Consider the following 12,772-nt stretch of genomic DNA (forward strand, 5'->3'; position numbering starts at 1 on the left):
GTTCATTAAATGATCCATAGATAGTCTTTGGATAGCAGAGAACAACAGTACAGCTCTTGGTTTTAACTTCAGATGCAGCTCACTGAAAAACACAGACACACCCAAGCTGGAGAACGGTCACTGTGGCCAACTGGCGGCACGCCACCTGGTTGAGCTAGAGCCCTGAACTGGAGAGAGGTTTCTGAAAACCAGGAAATGAGGCCATACACTGCTGGTAAAAATGCTACCTTTTCCTGCTTCCGGAACGAATCCCCCATTTTTAACATTGTTCTTATGGGATATTCGGTGCTACCTTTTTGACTTATGGCATGGTTCCCAGGTATCAATTGTGTTAAAGTCCATGGGCTGCCTGTATATAGAATTTTAAGCATACTGATACAATCCCAGTTGATGCTGTACCTGGACTGGAAGATCCCAGAATGGAATTCTGCACACAATGTTTAAGCACACAAGTTTGGCAGAGGTCAAATACACGCTCCGTTCTGAACCCAAATTAGTGTCTGTGGATTTCCCCTTGGAATTCTCCTAGATGATTGTCACACGAGAGTTTCCAAACTCTATTTCCAAAAACCACTTTTAAATCGTCTTTCACAATAATGTTTTCTGTTCGTGGTTTTAATTTCAGTCCAGGTTTTCCAAATTACTCTTTTAAACAAATCTTCTTCTCCACTTTTAACAGTGGATCCAGTATCCAGATTTTATATCATCCCTGTTAAGATTTCTTTGTTTTTACTGCTGTACAAACAGTTCACAAATGCGTTAACTCTCAATTCCCAGACTATTAAAATGGCATCAAACTTTTGATTTACCGAAAAGCCTGCCTTCCCACTTAAATCGGGTTACTGCAGTTGTCTCTTTAACTCAGAACACTTTGTTTACTCAGACTTGAATTTTCTGAACAATACCTTGCCTCTGTTCTCTTAACTTCAGTCGTCTTAAGATATTGTTATTGCCCCAATTCCTGGTTATCTGGACAGTAACTGGTTCTTTGGGAAGCATGCCTCTTTGCAGCTCCCATCCTGTCCAGTCTTCTGGCAAAGTTGAGAGATGTTCATTCCCCGGTGTCCTGTCTTCAACTGCAATATATCCAGCTGAAACCAAAAAAAGATTTTTTACCTTCCAAGGCCCCCAGTTGCTAAGCAACCACTCCAAGTGTATTTATTCTTCATGCTCTAGCCCTCCCTAAGCACAATAGAAACACGATTAGAACTTAACCACCCACACATCCAAACACTTTTGTCCAGAATGGATCTAATTTTAGGTTTTACCCTTCCAGGCACAGAAACATTAAATTAAACCCACTTAAAACTGTACTGTATTTCTATTGTTTACCAATACAATTATATATATCCCTTAAAATTACCTTTGTTTTCCTGACATACGTCTCAGCATCCACATTTCGAGGACCTCTATTTTCTTCCACAGATCTTTATTTATTTTCCATGTTTTGGAGTCATGCAGGAAAATGTAGCATCTCATGAGCTTTTTTCCAATGTTTCGAGCTTGTTGTTAACACATGCTTCATCTTGTAAGGACAGCACAGTGGTTAGCACAGTTGCTCCACAGGTCCAAGGTCCCAGGTTCGATTCCTGGCTTGGGTCACTGTCTGTGTGGAGTTTGCACTTTCTCCCCGTGTCTGCGTGGGTTTCCTCCGGGTGCTCTAGTTTCCTCCCATAGTCCAAAGATGTGCAGGTTAGGTGGATTGGCCATGCTAAATTGTCCTTAGTGTCCAAAAAAGTTAGGTGGGGTTACTGAGTTACGGGGATAGGGTGGAGGTGTGGGCTTGGGTATGGTGCTTATTCCAAGGGCCGGTGCAGACTCAATGGGTTGAATGACCTTCTTCTGCATTGTAAATTCTATGATTCTATGATTCACGAAACATAGACAGTTGATTTCCAGAGGTGAGATGAGACTGACTACCGTTGACATCAAAGCAGCATTTGACTCAGTGTGGCACCAAAGAACCATAATAAAATTGATGGTGATGGGAATCAAGGGAAAAATCTTCACCAGCATCTAATTTGATACATAGGCCGATGCTCAGTGGTCCACCTGGTTTTATTCTAATTTGCAATTTTATAGCCATTTTATGCAACCAAATGATTAAACCGATTTCAATAAAGCCATTCGCAAAGTGCAGGTAGTATGTACTTAAATCACCCAAGGGATGCCGGCAATAAATTGCTTTAGTCATAACCTTGAACTATTTTTTAACTTACACGTTTGAATAAAAATTAGGTGGTAGTGCAAACATTCACTTGAGTGACAATGGAGACTGCCAGCTAACCATTCCTTTGACAAACAATATATTGTGGGCTGGATTCTCCAGTTCCCCAGCCACGTGTTTCTCGGGGGTTCGTTGGCGGCGGGATTCTTTTTTTCCACCACTTGTCAGTGGGATTTTCCATTGATTTTCCTAATTTTCTGTCTGACATTCCCTTTTCAGAAATGTTAATGGCAGCAAGGATGAGCGAAAGTCTATATTTATGATGGGTTTTAGATTTTGTAGCATTTAACTGAGGGAAAAATAATAATTTCTCTAACTAGATTACAGAAATATACCTGTGCTCCACAGCTGGCATGAATGCTCATGGACGCAAGGTAATCACTAATCAAAAAAAGAATGTTTTTTTTTAGTACTGTCTATATTATTTGTTCAAAAACACCTCATGACAATGGCCAACTTTACCTGAGCACTCCTTCTCTTCCTTCTCCTTTGGATTCCATGACCAAAGAGGGCATTGGTGACCATTACCTTCCATTGCATTGGTCCATGAATATGCTTGCCAAAGGATTGCAGTGATTTGCCATTTCCTTCTGTAATATGGGTGACCAGGAACTCTCTCGCTCTTACTGCCTGCCATCAGACATTTGGAAGGATTAACAGGCTGATAATCAACTTATTTGGACGTTCTATGAACACAACTTCTGTAGCCAAGTCCTGAAGTGGGATTTGAAACCGGAACTTCTAGACCAGAGGGAGGGACGCTACTCACTGTTGACAATACCTCCTCACTATATCTCTCAATCCTTCTGCTTCCTCTGATTTGTCACATAGGTTGCCTGACATCAGTATTGGATGAGTAGAAATTTCTTCCAACTGAATATTAGGAAATCCAAAGTCATTAGACAGGATTCTCCGACCCCCCGCCAGGCCGGAGAATCGCCGGGGGGGGGGCGGCGTGTATACCGCCCCGACGACGGCTGCCGAATTATCCGGCGCCAATTTTTTGGCGGGGGAGGGAATCGTGCAGCGCCGGTCGGGGGCCGTTGGCAGCGATTCTTCGCTCCGCGATGGGCCGAGCGGTCGCCCGTTTTCGGCCAGTTCCGCTGGCGTAAATTACACAAGTTCTTACTGGCGGGATCTGGCTCTGCAGGCGGCCTGTGGAGTCCTCGGGGGGGGGGGGGGGGGGGGGGTCTGCCCCTCGGGGGGGCCCCCACGGTGGCCTGGCCCGCGATTGGGGCCCACCGATCTGCGGGCGGGTCTGTGCCGCGGGGGGCACTCTTTCCCTGCGCGGCGGCCGCTGTAAAGCTCCGCCATGGCCGGCGCGGAGAAGAAACCCCCTGCGCATGCGCAGGAATCACGCCAGCGGTTCTGGGAACACGCATGTGCCAACTCGCGCCGGCCGGCGGAGGCCCTTCGGCGCCGGTTGGCGTGGCGCCAACCACTCCAGCACCGGCTTATCCCCCGAAGGTGCGGAGGATTCCGCACCTTCCGGGCGTCCTGACACCGTAGTGGTTCACGCCACTCTTTGGCGCCGGTACGGCCCGCCAGCCGGATAACGGAGAATCCCGGCCATTGTCTTTGGCCCCACCACTTAAATATCGCTTAATCTCAAAATGAAAGCTATGTTCTATGTAATATTCTGTAATGGTCTTATTGTTATAAAGGAGCACATTATAGACTAGCTATGAGCAACACCATTTAACATGTATACCTGTGGACACATAGCTTACATCTTTACAGGCTTGACTCTTGAGTTAATTGACAACATGTCACTGCTTTCTGTTGGATGTTCTATTAGTTATTAGATTCTCAAACTATTGCAATTTAATTTGAATTTTGAGGGTTACCGTTTAACAAATTACAAAGCTTGAAATATATGTAACTGGTTGCATTAACAATGAACTGCAGCAGATTCGATCTAGGTTTAATTTTATAATTCAAGTAGAATTTATTTCTAAATTGACTTCAATTACCAAGTCTAGTTTAAAGTGAATGGTAAGCCACGAGGAATTTTTTATCTGTTTTCGGTGTTAAGTTTTTAAAAATGTATTTGGTATAATTAAATATTTATGCAATAGCTGCTCTTCCTTATGCTTTTCGCTCATAAGTTTACATTTTTTTGTCAAAATATGATCTATTCTATAATTAGATTTTTTTTAAAATACATTTGCTTAGACTATTTGTTTATTTCATCTTTTATGGAGGATGTTAAAGATTTGTTAATTAATTGCATCATTTTAAATTTTAGGCCGTTCAGGGTCGAGGAGGTGGGTTACAAGAGAGAGACCTTCGTGTTGATCTGGGTTTCCGCGGAATGCCAATGACTGAGGAACAGCGACGACAGTTTAGTCCAGGACCACGTACCACCATGTTCCGCATCCCTGAGTTTAAGTGGTCCTCCATGCACCAGCGTTTGCTGACAGATCTGCTTTTTGCTTTGGAAACGGATGTACATGTTTGGCGGAGGTGATGAAACATTCGTTTTTAAAAAATAAAAGGCAGTAGAGCTTGAATTTAAAAGCAGTCTAGAAATTAAAGAAATTGTATTTGTATAACCCTGTTGGTATATGACACAAAATGCTTCACTTTGAAGTGCACTGTTGTTATTTAGGCAAATGTAGCCAATTTGCCCACGGTAAACAGTAAACACAGTGACATTCACCATTCACCTAAGGAAGGAGCAGTGCTCCGAAAGCTTGTTATTCAAAACAAACCTGTTGGACTTTAACCTGGTGTTGTAAGACTTCTTACTGTGCTCACCCCAGTCCAACGCCAGCATCTCCACATCATTAAATATATCCATCGGTCTGCATTTTATATTCTTATTCTTTCACAGGACGTGGGCGTCGCTGTTAAGGCCAGTATTTGTTGTCCATCGCTAATTGCCTTTGAACCACCTTCTTGAATTGCTGCAGTTCATGTGGTGTAGGAACATCCACATTACCTTTAGGAAGGGAGTTCCATCATTTTTACCTCATGACAGTGAAGGAACAGCAAAATAGTTCCAAGTCAGGATGGTGTGTGACTTGAAGGGGAACTTGCAGGTAGTGACGTTCCTGTGAATCTGCTGGTCTTTCCTTTCTGGTTTGTAGAGTTTGCAGGTTTGGAAGGTGCTGTTGGAGAAACCTTGGTGAGTTGCTGCAGTGCAACTTGTAGATGGTATACACTGCTGCCACTCTGTATTGGTGGTAGAGGGGGTGTATGTTTAAAAGTGGTGGATGGGTATGTTTAAAAGTGGTCAACTGGACTGCTTTTGTCCTGGATGATGTCAAGGTTCTTGAGTGTTGATGCTTCACTTGCATCCGTTAACAACCTCATGAGGTTTTACTGGAAATTTAAGGCTCTGCCCAAATGCTGAGACTTGATATTTTTGTCCATAGCAGTGACTCTTTTAGCTGCAATTGGATTGTACATCCGCAGTACACCTAATTTTCCAGAAGTAGTACTGTTCAATCAGTTGTACTGAAACTCATTGCTAACCATAATTGAATAGTATTATGTGTCAAAAGATAAATCAGGCAGAATGTTGTGTTAAACTGCGAGCTGAGTTCAGTTCAAAATTCCCACAGGTTATGTAGAGGCTGTACACTGCCCCTGACACATCTTTAGTACAAAGAACAAAGAAATGTACAGCACAGGAACAGGCCCTTCGGCCCTCCAAGCCCGTGCCGACCATGCTGCCCGACTAAACTACAATCTTCTACACTTCCTGGGTCCGTATCCCTCTATTCCCATCCTATTCGTGTATTTGTCAAGATGCCCCTTAAATGTCCCTATCGTCCCTGCTTCCACCACCTCCTCCGGTAGTGAGTTCCAGGCACCCACTACCCTCTGTGTAAAAAAACTTGCCTCGTACATCTACTCTAAACCTTGCCCCTCTCACCTTAAACCTATGTCCCCTAGTCATTGACCCCCCTACCCTGGGGAAAAGTCTCTGACTATCCACTCTGTCTATGCCCCTCATAATTTTGTAGACCTCTATCAGGTCGCCCCTCAACCTCCGTCGTTCCAGTGAGAAGAAACCGAGTTTATTCAACCACTCTTCATAGCTAATGCCCTCCATACCAGGCAACATTCTGGTAAATCTCTTCTGCACCCTCTCTAAAGCCTCCACATCCTTCTGGTAGTGTGGCGACCAGAATTGAACACTATACTCCAAGTGTGGCCTAACTTTTCTATACAGCTGCAACATGACTTGCCAATTCTTATACTCAATGCCCCGGCAAATGAAGGCAAGCATGCCGTATGCCTTCTTGACTACCTTCTCCACCTGTGTTGCCCCTTTCAGTGACCTGTGGACCTGTACCCCTAGATCTCTCTGACTTTCAATACTCTTGAGGGTTCTACCATTCACTGTATATTCCCTACCTGCATTAGACCTTCCAAAATGCATTACCTCACATTTGTCCGAATTAACCTCCATCTGCCATCTCTCCGCCCAAGTCTCCAAACAATCTAAATCCTGCAGTATCCTCTGACAGACCTCATCGCTATCCGCAATTCCACTAATCGTTGTGTCGTCTGCAAACTTACTAATCAGACCAGTTACATTTTCCTCCAAATCATTTATATTTACTACAAACAGCAAAGGTTCCAGCACTGATCCCTGCGGAACACCACTGGTCACAGCCCTCCAATTAGAAAAGCATCCTTCCATTGCTACTCTCTGCCTTCTGTGACGTAGCCAGTTCTGTATCCACCTTGCCAGCTCACCCCTGATCCCGTGTGACTTCACCTTTTGTACTAGTCTACCATGAGGGACCTTGTCAAAGGCCTTACTGAAGTCCATATAGACAATATCCACTGCCCTACCTGCATCAATCATCTTTGTGACCTCCTCGAAAAACTCTATCAAGTTAGTGAGACACAACCTCCCCTTCACAAAACCATGCTGCCTCTCACTAATAAGTCCATTTGCTTCCAAATGGGAGTAGATCCTGTCTCGAAGAATTCTCTCCAGTAATTTCCCTACCACTGATGTAAGGCTCGTCGGCCTGTAGTTCCCTGGATTATCCTTGCTACCCTTCTTAAACAGAGGAACAACATTGGCTATTCTCCAGTCCTCCGGGACATCACCTGAAGACAGTGAGGATCCAAAGATTGCTGTCAAGGCCTCAGCAATTTCCTCTCTAGCCTCCTTCAGTATTCTGGGGTAGATCCCATCAGGCCCTGGGAGTTATCTACCGTAATATTTTTCAAGACGCCCAACACCTCGTCTTTTTGGATCTCAATGTGACCCAGGCTATCTACACACCCTTCTCCAGACTCAACATCTACCAATTCCTTCTCTTTGGTGAATACTGATGCAAAGTATTCATTTAGTACCTCGCCCATTTCCTCTGGCTCCACACATAGATTCCCTTGCCCATCCTTCAGTGGGCCAACCCTTTCCCTGGCTACTCTCTTGCTTTTTATGTACGTGTAAAAAGCCTTGGGATTTTCCTTAACCCTATTTGCCAATGACTTTTTGTGACCCCTTCTAGCCCTCCTGACTCCTTGCTTACGTTCCTTCCTACTTTCCTTATATTCCACACAGGCATCGTCTGTTCCCAGCCTTTTAGCCCTGACAAATGCCTCCTTTTTCTTTTTGACGAGGCCTACAGTATCTCTCGTTATCCAAGGTTCCTGAAAATTGCCGTATTTATCCTTCTTCCTCACAGGAACATGCCGGTCCTGAATTCCTTTCAACTGACACTTGACAGCCTCCCACATGTCAGATGCTGATTTGCCCTCAAACATCTGCCCCCAATCTAGGTTCTTCAGTTCCCGCTTAATATTGTTATAATTCGCCTTCCCCCAATTTAGCACATTCACCCTAGGACCACACTTATCCTTGTCCACCAGCACTTTAAAACTTACTGAATTGTGGTCACTGTTCCCAAAATGCTCCCCTACTGAAACTTCTACCACCTGGCCGGGCTCATTCCCCAATACCAGGTCCAGTACCGCCCCTTCCCTAGTTGGACTGTCTACATATTGTTTTAAGAAGCCCTCCTGGATGCTCCTTACAAATTCTGCCCCGTCTAAGCCCCTGGCACTAAGTGAGTCCCAGTCAATATTGGGGAAGTTGAAGTCTCCCATCACCACAACCCTGTTGTTTTCACTCTTTTCCAAGTCTGTCTACCTGTACCTTGTATATCTCTGATTGACATGATGTAAGATGGCCGTCCAGGCCTAAAGGCTGCCCAGAGAAGAATAATAAGGTTAATTCCTGGTGTCAGGCAAAAAACTGTTACTGGATAATCCACAACTATTTTGCCCTTGTAAAGAGGTGCCTGGATGGGGCTTTCTTATATTTTATTTTAGATTGCTCAGTGTGAGATACATATGGAAACCTGTTGAATGTTTCATCGTTTCCAAAACAAAATGCTGAGAAATGCACTGAGGAGGACTTATTGTTTTCCAATTTGGAATGTGCACTGCTCATTGGGGCAAATCTACTCACCTTTTCCCAAAGAGCTTTGGTGCAGGTTAGCAATTGCCGTGATTTGGAAAATGTCCATGTGATCGAAGTAAACCAAACCAGTGAAATTCATCAGCACAGAGGACTGGTTATCTTCCCACTGTACATACAACTGAAACCATTAGTGTTAGTATATCGTTTGACATGGTTATATGCAGTCAAATGGTAAAAGATAATTCACCTTATGGGCTGGCTCTTCAGGTCTCATGAATGAGGCAGGCTTGCTAGTCAAGCATCTCCAATGTCCTCAAATGCTCTGTGCTTTCCCTGGCTTAGGTATTGGCTGGTTGAATCTGCCATGGTGTGTTAACTTTATTCCAGTCATTTAATGCCAGGCTCCGAGGAAGACCATCACATTTTGGTCATGCTTCAGTCATAGAAACAGGAGGAGGCCATTCATGGCTGATTGAACACTTCAATGCCTTTTACCCACACTAACCCATAATCCTTTAGATTACTGTTAATCCGAAATCTATCAATCTCTACCTTAAACATACTGAATGACTCAGTTTTCATGGCTCTCTGAGGTAGAGAATTCCAAAGATTCGCAACCCTCTGTGTAAAGAAGTTTCTCCTCATCTCTGTCCCCCTTATTCTCAAATTGTGCCCCCTGGTTCTAGACTCCGCAACCAAGGGAAATATCTTACTTGCGTCTACCCTGTTGATTCCTTTAAGTATTTTATCGGATTCAATGAGATCACCTCTTATCTTAGAAACTTTAGAGAATACAAATCCAATTTACCCAATTTCTCTTCATAAGACAGTCCTGCCACCTCCGCAGAAAGTCTGGTGAACCTATGTTGTACTTCGTCTATAGCAGTAATATCTTTTCTGAGGTAATGGGACCAAAACTGCACACACTACTCCAGGTTGTATCTAACCAAACTTTTATACAACTGAGGCAACATCTCACTACTCCTGTACTCAAATCCTCTTGCGAAAAAGACTAACGTTCCATTAATCTTCCTAATAGCTTGCAGCACCTGCATTTTAGCCTTCAGTGACTTATGGGCAAGGAGATCCAGGTCCCTTTGTACATCTGCGCTTTCTAATTTCTTACCATTTAGGAAATACTCTGCACATCCGTTCCTTTTACCAACACTGATTAGCTCACATTTTTCCACATAATATTCCATCCACCATGTTCTTGCCCACTCACTAAATCTGTCCAAATCGTCCAGTAGCTGCTTTATGTTTTCCTCACAACACACATTCCCACCTAGCTTTGTTCGCTAATTTGGAAATATTACATTTGGTCCCCACAAACAAAACACTGATAGGTATTGTGAACACCTGAACCCCAGGTACTGATCTTTGAGGTACTCCACTAGCTACAGCCTGCCAACACGAGAATGATCCATTTAACCCTACTCTGTGTTTTCTGCCTTTTAGCCAATCCTTAATCCATGCCAGTTTATTGCCACCTATCCCATGTGCTTTTATTTTACTAATCAAGCTCCTGTGAGGGACTTTATCAAAAGCCTTCTGAAAATCCATGATGGTTATCAAGTCCTGGATTTATTAATAATGTGATCATATCTGTGGCTTTAATGCACCATCTCCAGTAGCTGTGGTGGGAAGCACCACCATTTCCTATCAGCTACCGAATGAAAATCTGTCTTCAGCTTGATGGGTAAACCTATATAGAACAGCTTGTGAAGAGCTTGTGCCTTGACGTTCTAAAAAATCTCAGTTAGACCTACTCATCACCAATCCAGGTGCTTGTGAGGAATAATTGACAAAAGGGAATAACCTGATGTGAGACTTAACTACCCTCTAGCTTCACGAGCAGTTAGTCAGAGTCCACTCTAATTTCAACCATTTTCACTTCTTTGCAGCTCATAGCTTGGTCTTGGGGTTTGAATGTCTGGTAAAATAAACTTTTTGAGTTTCTGAAGCATGAAAGAGAGCTAATGAACACATCTTCAATGCCACAAGTTTAACATACTGTAAAATGTTTCCGTCATTGACTAAAGCCAAGTAAAATCAAAACCAAGCTTTGACTCATGTCAGTATAATCATTGACTGTATTCAGGATGACATTTGTTATCTCCAAACTCAAATCTGCCAATGTTTTTCTAGCTGATATCGCATCTGCCACCTTTCATAAACTACTAAAACACTGTTTCTACATCCTAATCCATCAAGTCCTGTTTACTTCACACCCCTGCTATTGCTGACCTTCATTGGTTCTTGGTTCCCCAACACCTGCAATTTAAAATTTGCATTCTTGTGTTTAGACCCCTTCGTGGCCTTCTGTGACCCAGTGTCAAATTTATTTCAATCTGTTTCTATGAAGCACCTCGGGATGCTTTGCTACATTAAAGATGTCATATAAATATAAGTTATTATTCCCTTTCTCTTTAACCTGTCCCAGCCCTATAACTCCCAGGCAGTCTGCCTTCCTCTGACTTGTACGTCTTGTACATATTGTCCTTTCTCAACTTCAACATTGGTGCCTACCTAATTCCCTGGAATTCCCTCACAAAATGTCTCCACCTTGCTCTCCTTTAAGACCCTCTGTAACACTTATATCTTTAACGAGCTTTAATCACATTTCCTAGTATTTCCCTCCTTTAGTTTGCTATCTGTTTTTATCTAATTACATTTTTGAATTACCTTGGGATGTTTATCTACTTCAAAGGTGCTAAATAAATATGTTGCTGTATTATGAGTGAAGTTAGCGTTGGCCAAATCCTGGTAATTATGGAACAGATATTATTTGTATTTTCCTGTCAAAACCTTTCAAATCCCCTTTAGATACATAGATGGAAAACTGTACCTGTGACTGACATATGCTAACTGTGAGATAATCACACCAAAGAAATCAGAGGCTATTATTTTGCTGACTCTTGAAATTTAATCTAATTTCTCTTCCTTTCTATTGCACTTGGCTGGTTCAAGTTTGATTGCAGTAAATCTAATCAATTCTAATGTTTCTTAAGTGATTTAACAATTTCAGACTAGCAATTTAAGGAGTAGTAACATTGTTATTTTAATAATTTGTGTTTTTGCAGCCACACAACAAAGTCAGTGATGGATTTTGTGAATAGCAATGAGAACATTATTTTTGTGCACAATACAATTCACCTAATTTCCCAGATGGTAGACAACATAATCATTGCTTGTGGAGGAATTTTACCTTTGTTATCAGCAGCCACATCCCCTTCTGTAAGTGTGAAATATGATATATTCTAATGTTAATGACCAGAATTAGAGTCAGTAATTCTGTAAAATAATGTAAACATTTTCAGTATTAGGCATAAATTATTGGGTTAAAGTTATATAGTTAAAGTTAAACATTTCTGCCTTTGAAAATTAATTCAGTAATTGCAAAGTTAACCATTAATTTAACAAATATGAAGTTTTAGGTGTAAACATGCAGATGTGTACAGATTACATGATCGTGCAAATAAGTTTGCTGTCAAGTGCTTACATTGAATTTTATGTTGTCATCGCAAAATAAGTAAAAATTAGTCTGATGATTTTATATGAGTTCTTCATTCTACACTTTGTACAGAACCTAAATGTGGCCAAGCAGTGATGTTACAGTTTAGTGTACTTCAATATTTTAATTTATCTGTTAACAAGTATATTACTCAAAAGAGGAGATTTTCCAGTTTAGGCTGCACAGCAGAAGTGCGTGAGTGAATTGTGCCATGGAAATGGGGACGGTTGACACTCCAGTTAATTCTGAGGTATCTATATGTATAATGCTCATAGTGAAGGTTGGTTCCTAAACCGGGAGCATTGAGGCTAAGGAAGGGTGTGCATGATTTCTGGCACAGCAGCTGAAGGGGCTGCTGCTGTTGCTTAAAGGAGCACTGGCACTTTGCTTTGCGGGTGCTGGATTTGGGTATTGGTTTTGTTGGCATATTAGAGATGGCTGAAGAGAATACAAAGGCCCAGAGAGGAGGGAGCATTATTCCCTTTGCAGAGAGAGCCTTGGAGATAACTTTTCAAGAGGCAAAATAAAGTGCAGCTGCTATATTTAGTTCAAAGCAGCACCTTCCTCAGAAGGCAGCAGCCCTGGTTTTGGGAAGTCGCGCTGGCAAAGGTGAACACAGTTTTTATGGTATCTT

At 42.5% G+C, this 12,772-nt stretch overlaps 1 protein-coding gene across 1 annotated transcript in view; it reads left to right on the forward strand.

The window, feature by feature from the left end:
• nbeaa (neurobeachin a) overlaps positions 1-12,772 on the forward strand; it is a 1,435,335-nt gene that overhangs the window by 392,360 nt on the left and 1,030,203 nt on the right. The window contains exons 23-24 of the mRNA XM_072477018.1: positions 4,476-4,693; positions 11,708-11,861. Coding sequence (XP_072333119.1) covers positions 4,476-4,693; positions 11,708-11,861 — 372 coding nt within the window. The remainder of the gene's footprint in view (positions 1-4,475; positions 4,694-11,707; positions 11,862-12,772) is intronic.

Source organism: Scyliorhinus torazame, chromosome 15 (genome assembly GCF_047496885.1).
Source record: "Scyliorhinus torazame isolate Kashiwa2021f chromosome 15, sScyTor2.1, whole genome shotgun sequence".
NCBI lineage: Eukaryota > Metazoa > Chordata > Chondrichthyes > Carcharhiniformes > Scyliorhinidae > Scyliorhinus > Scyliorhinus torazame.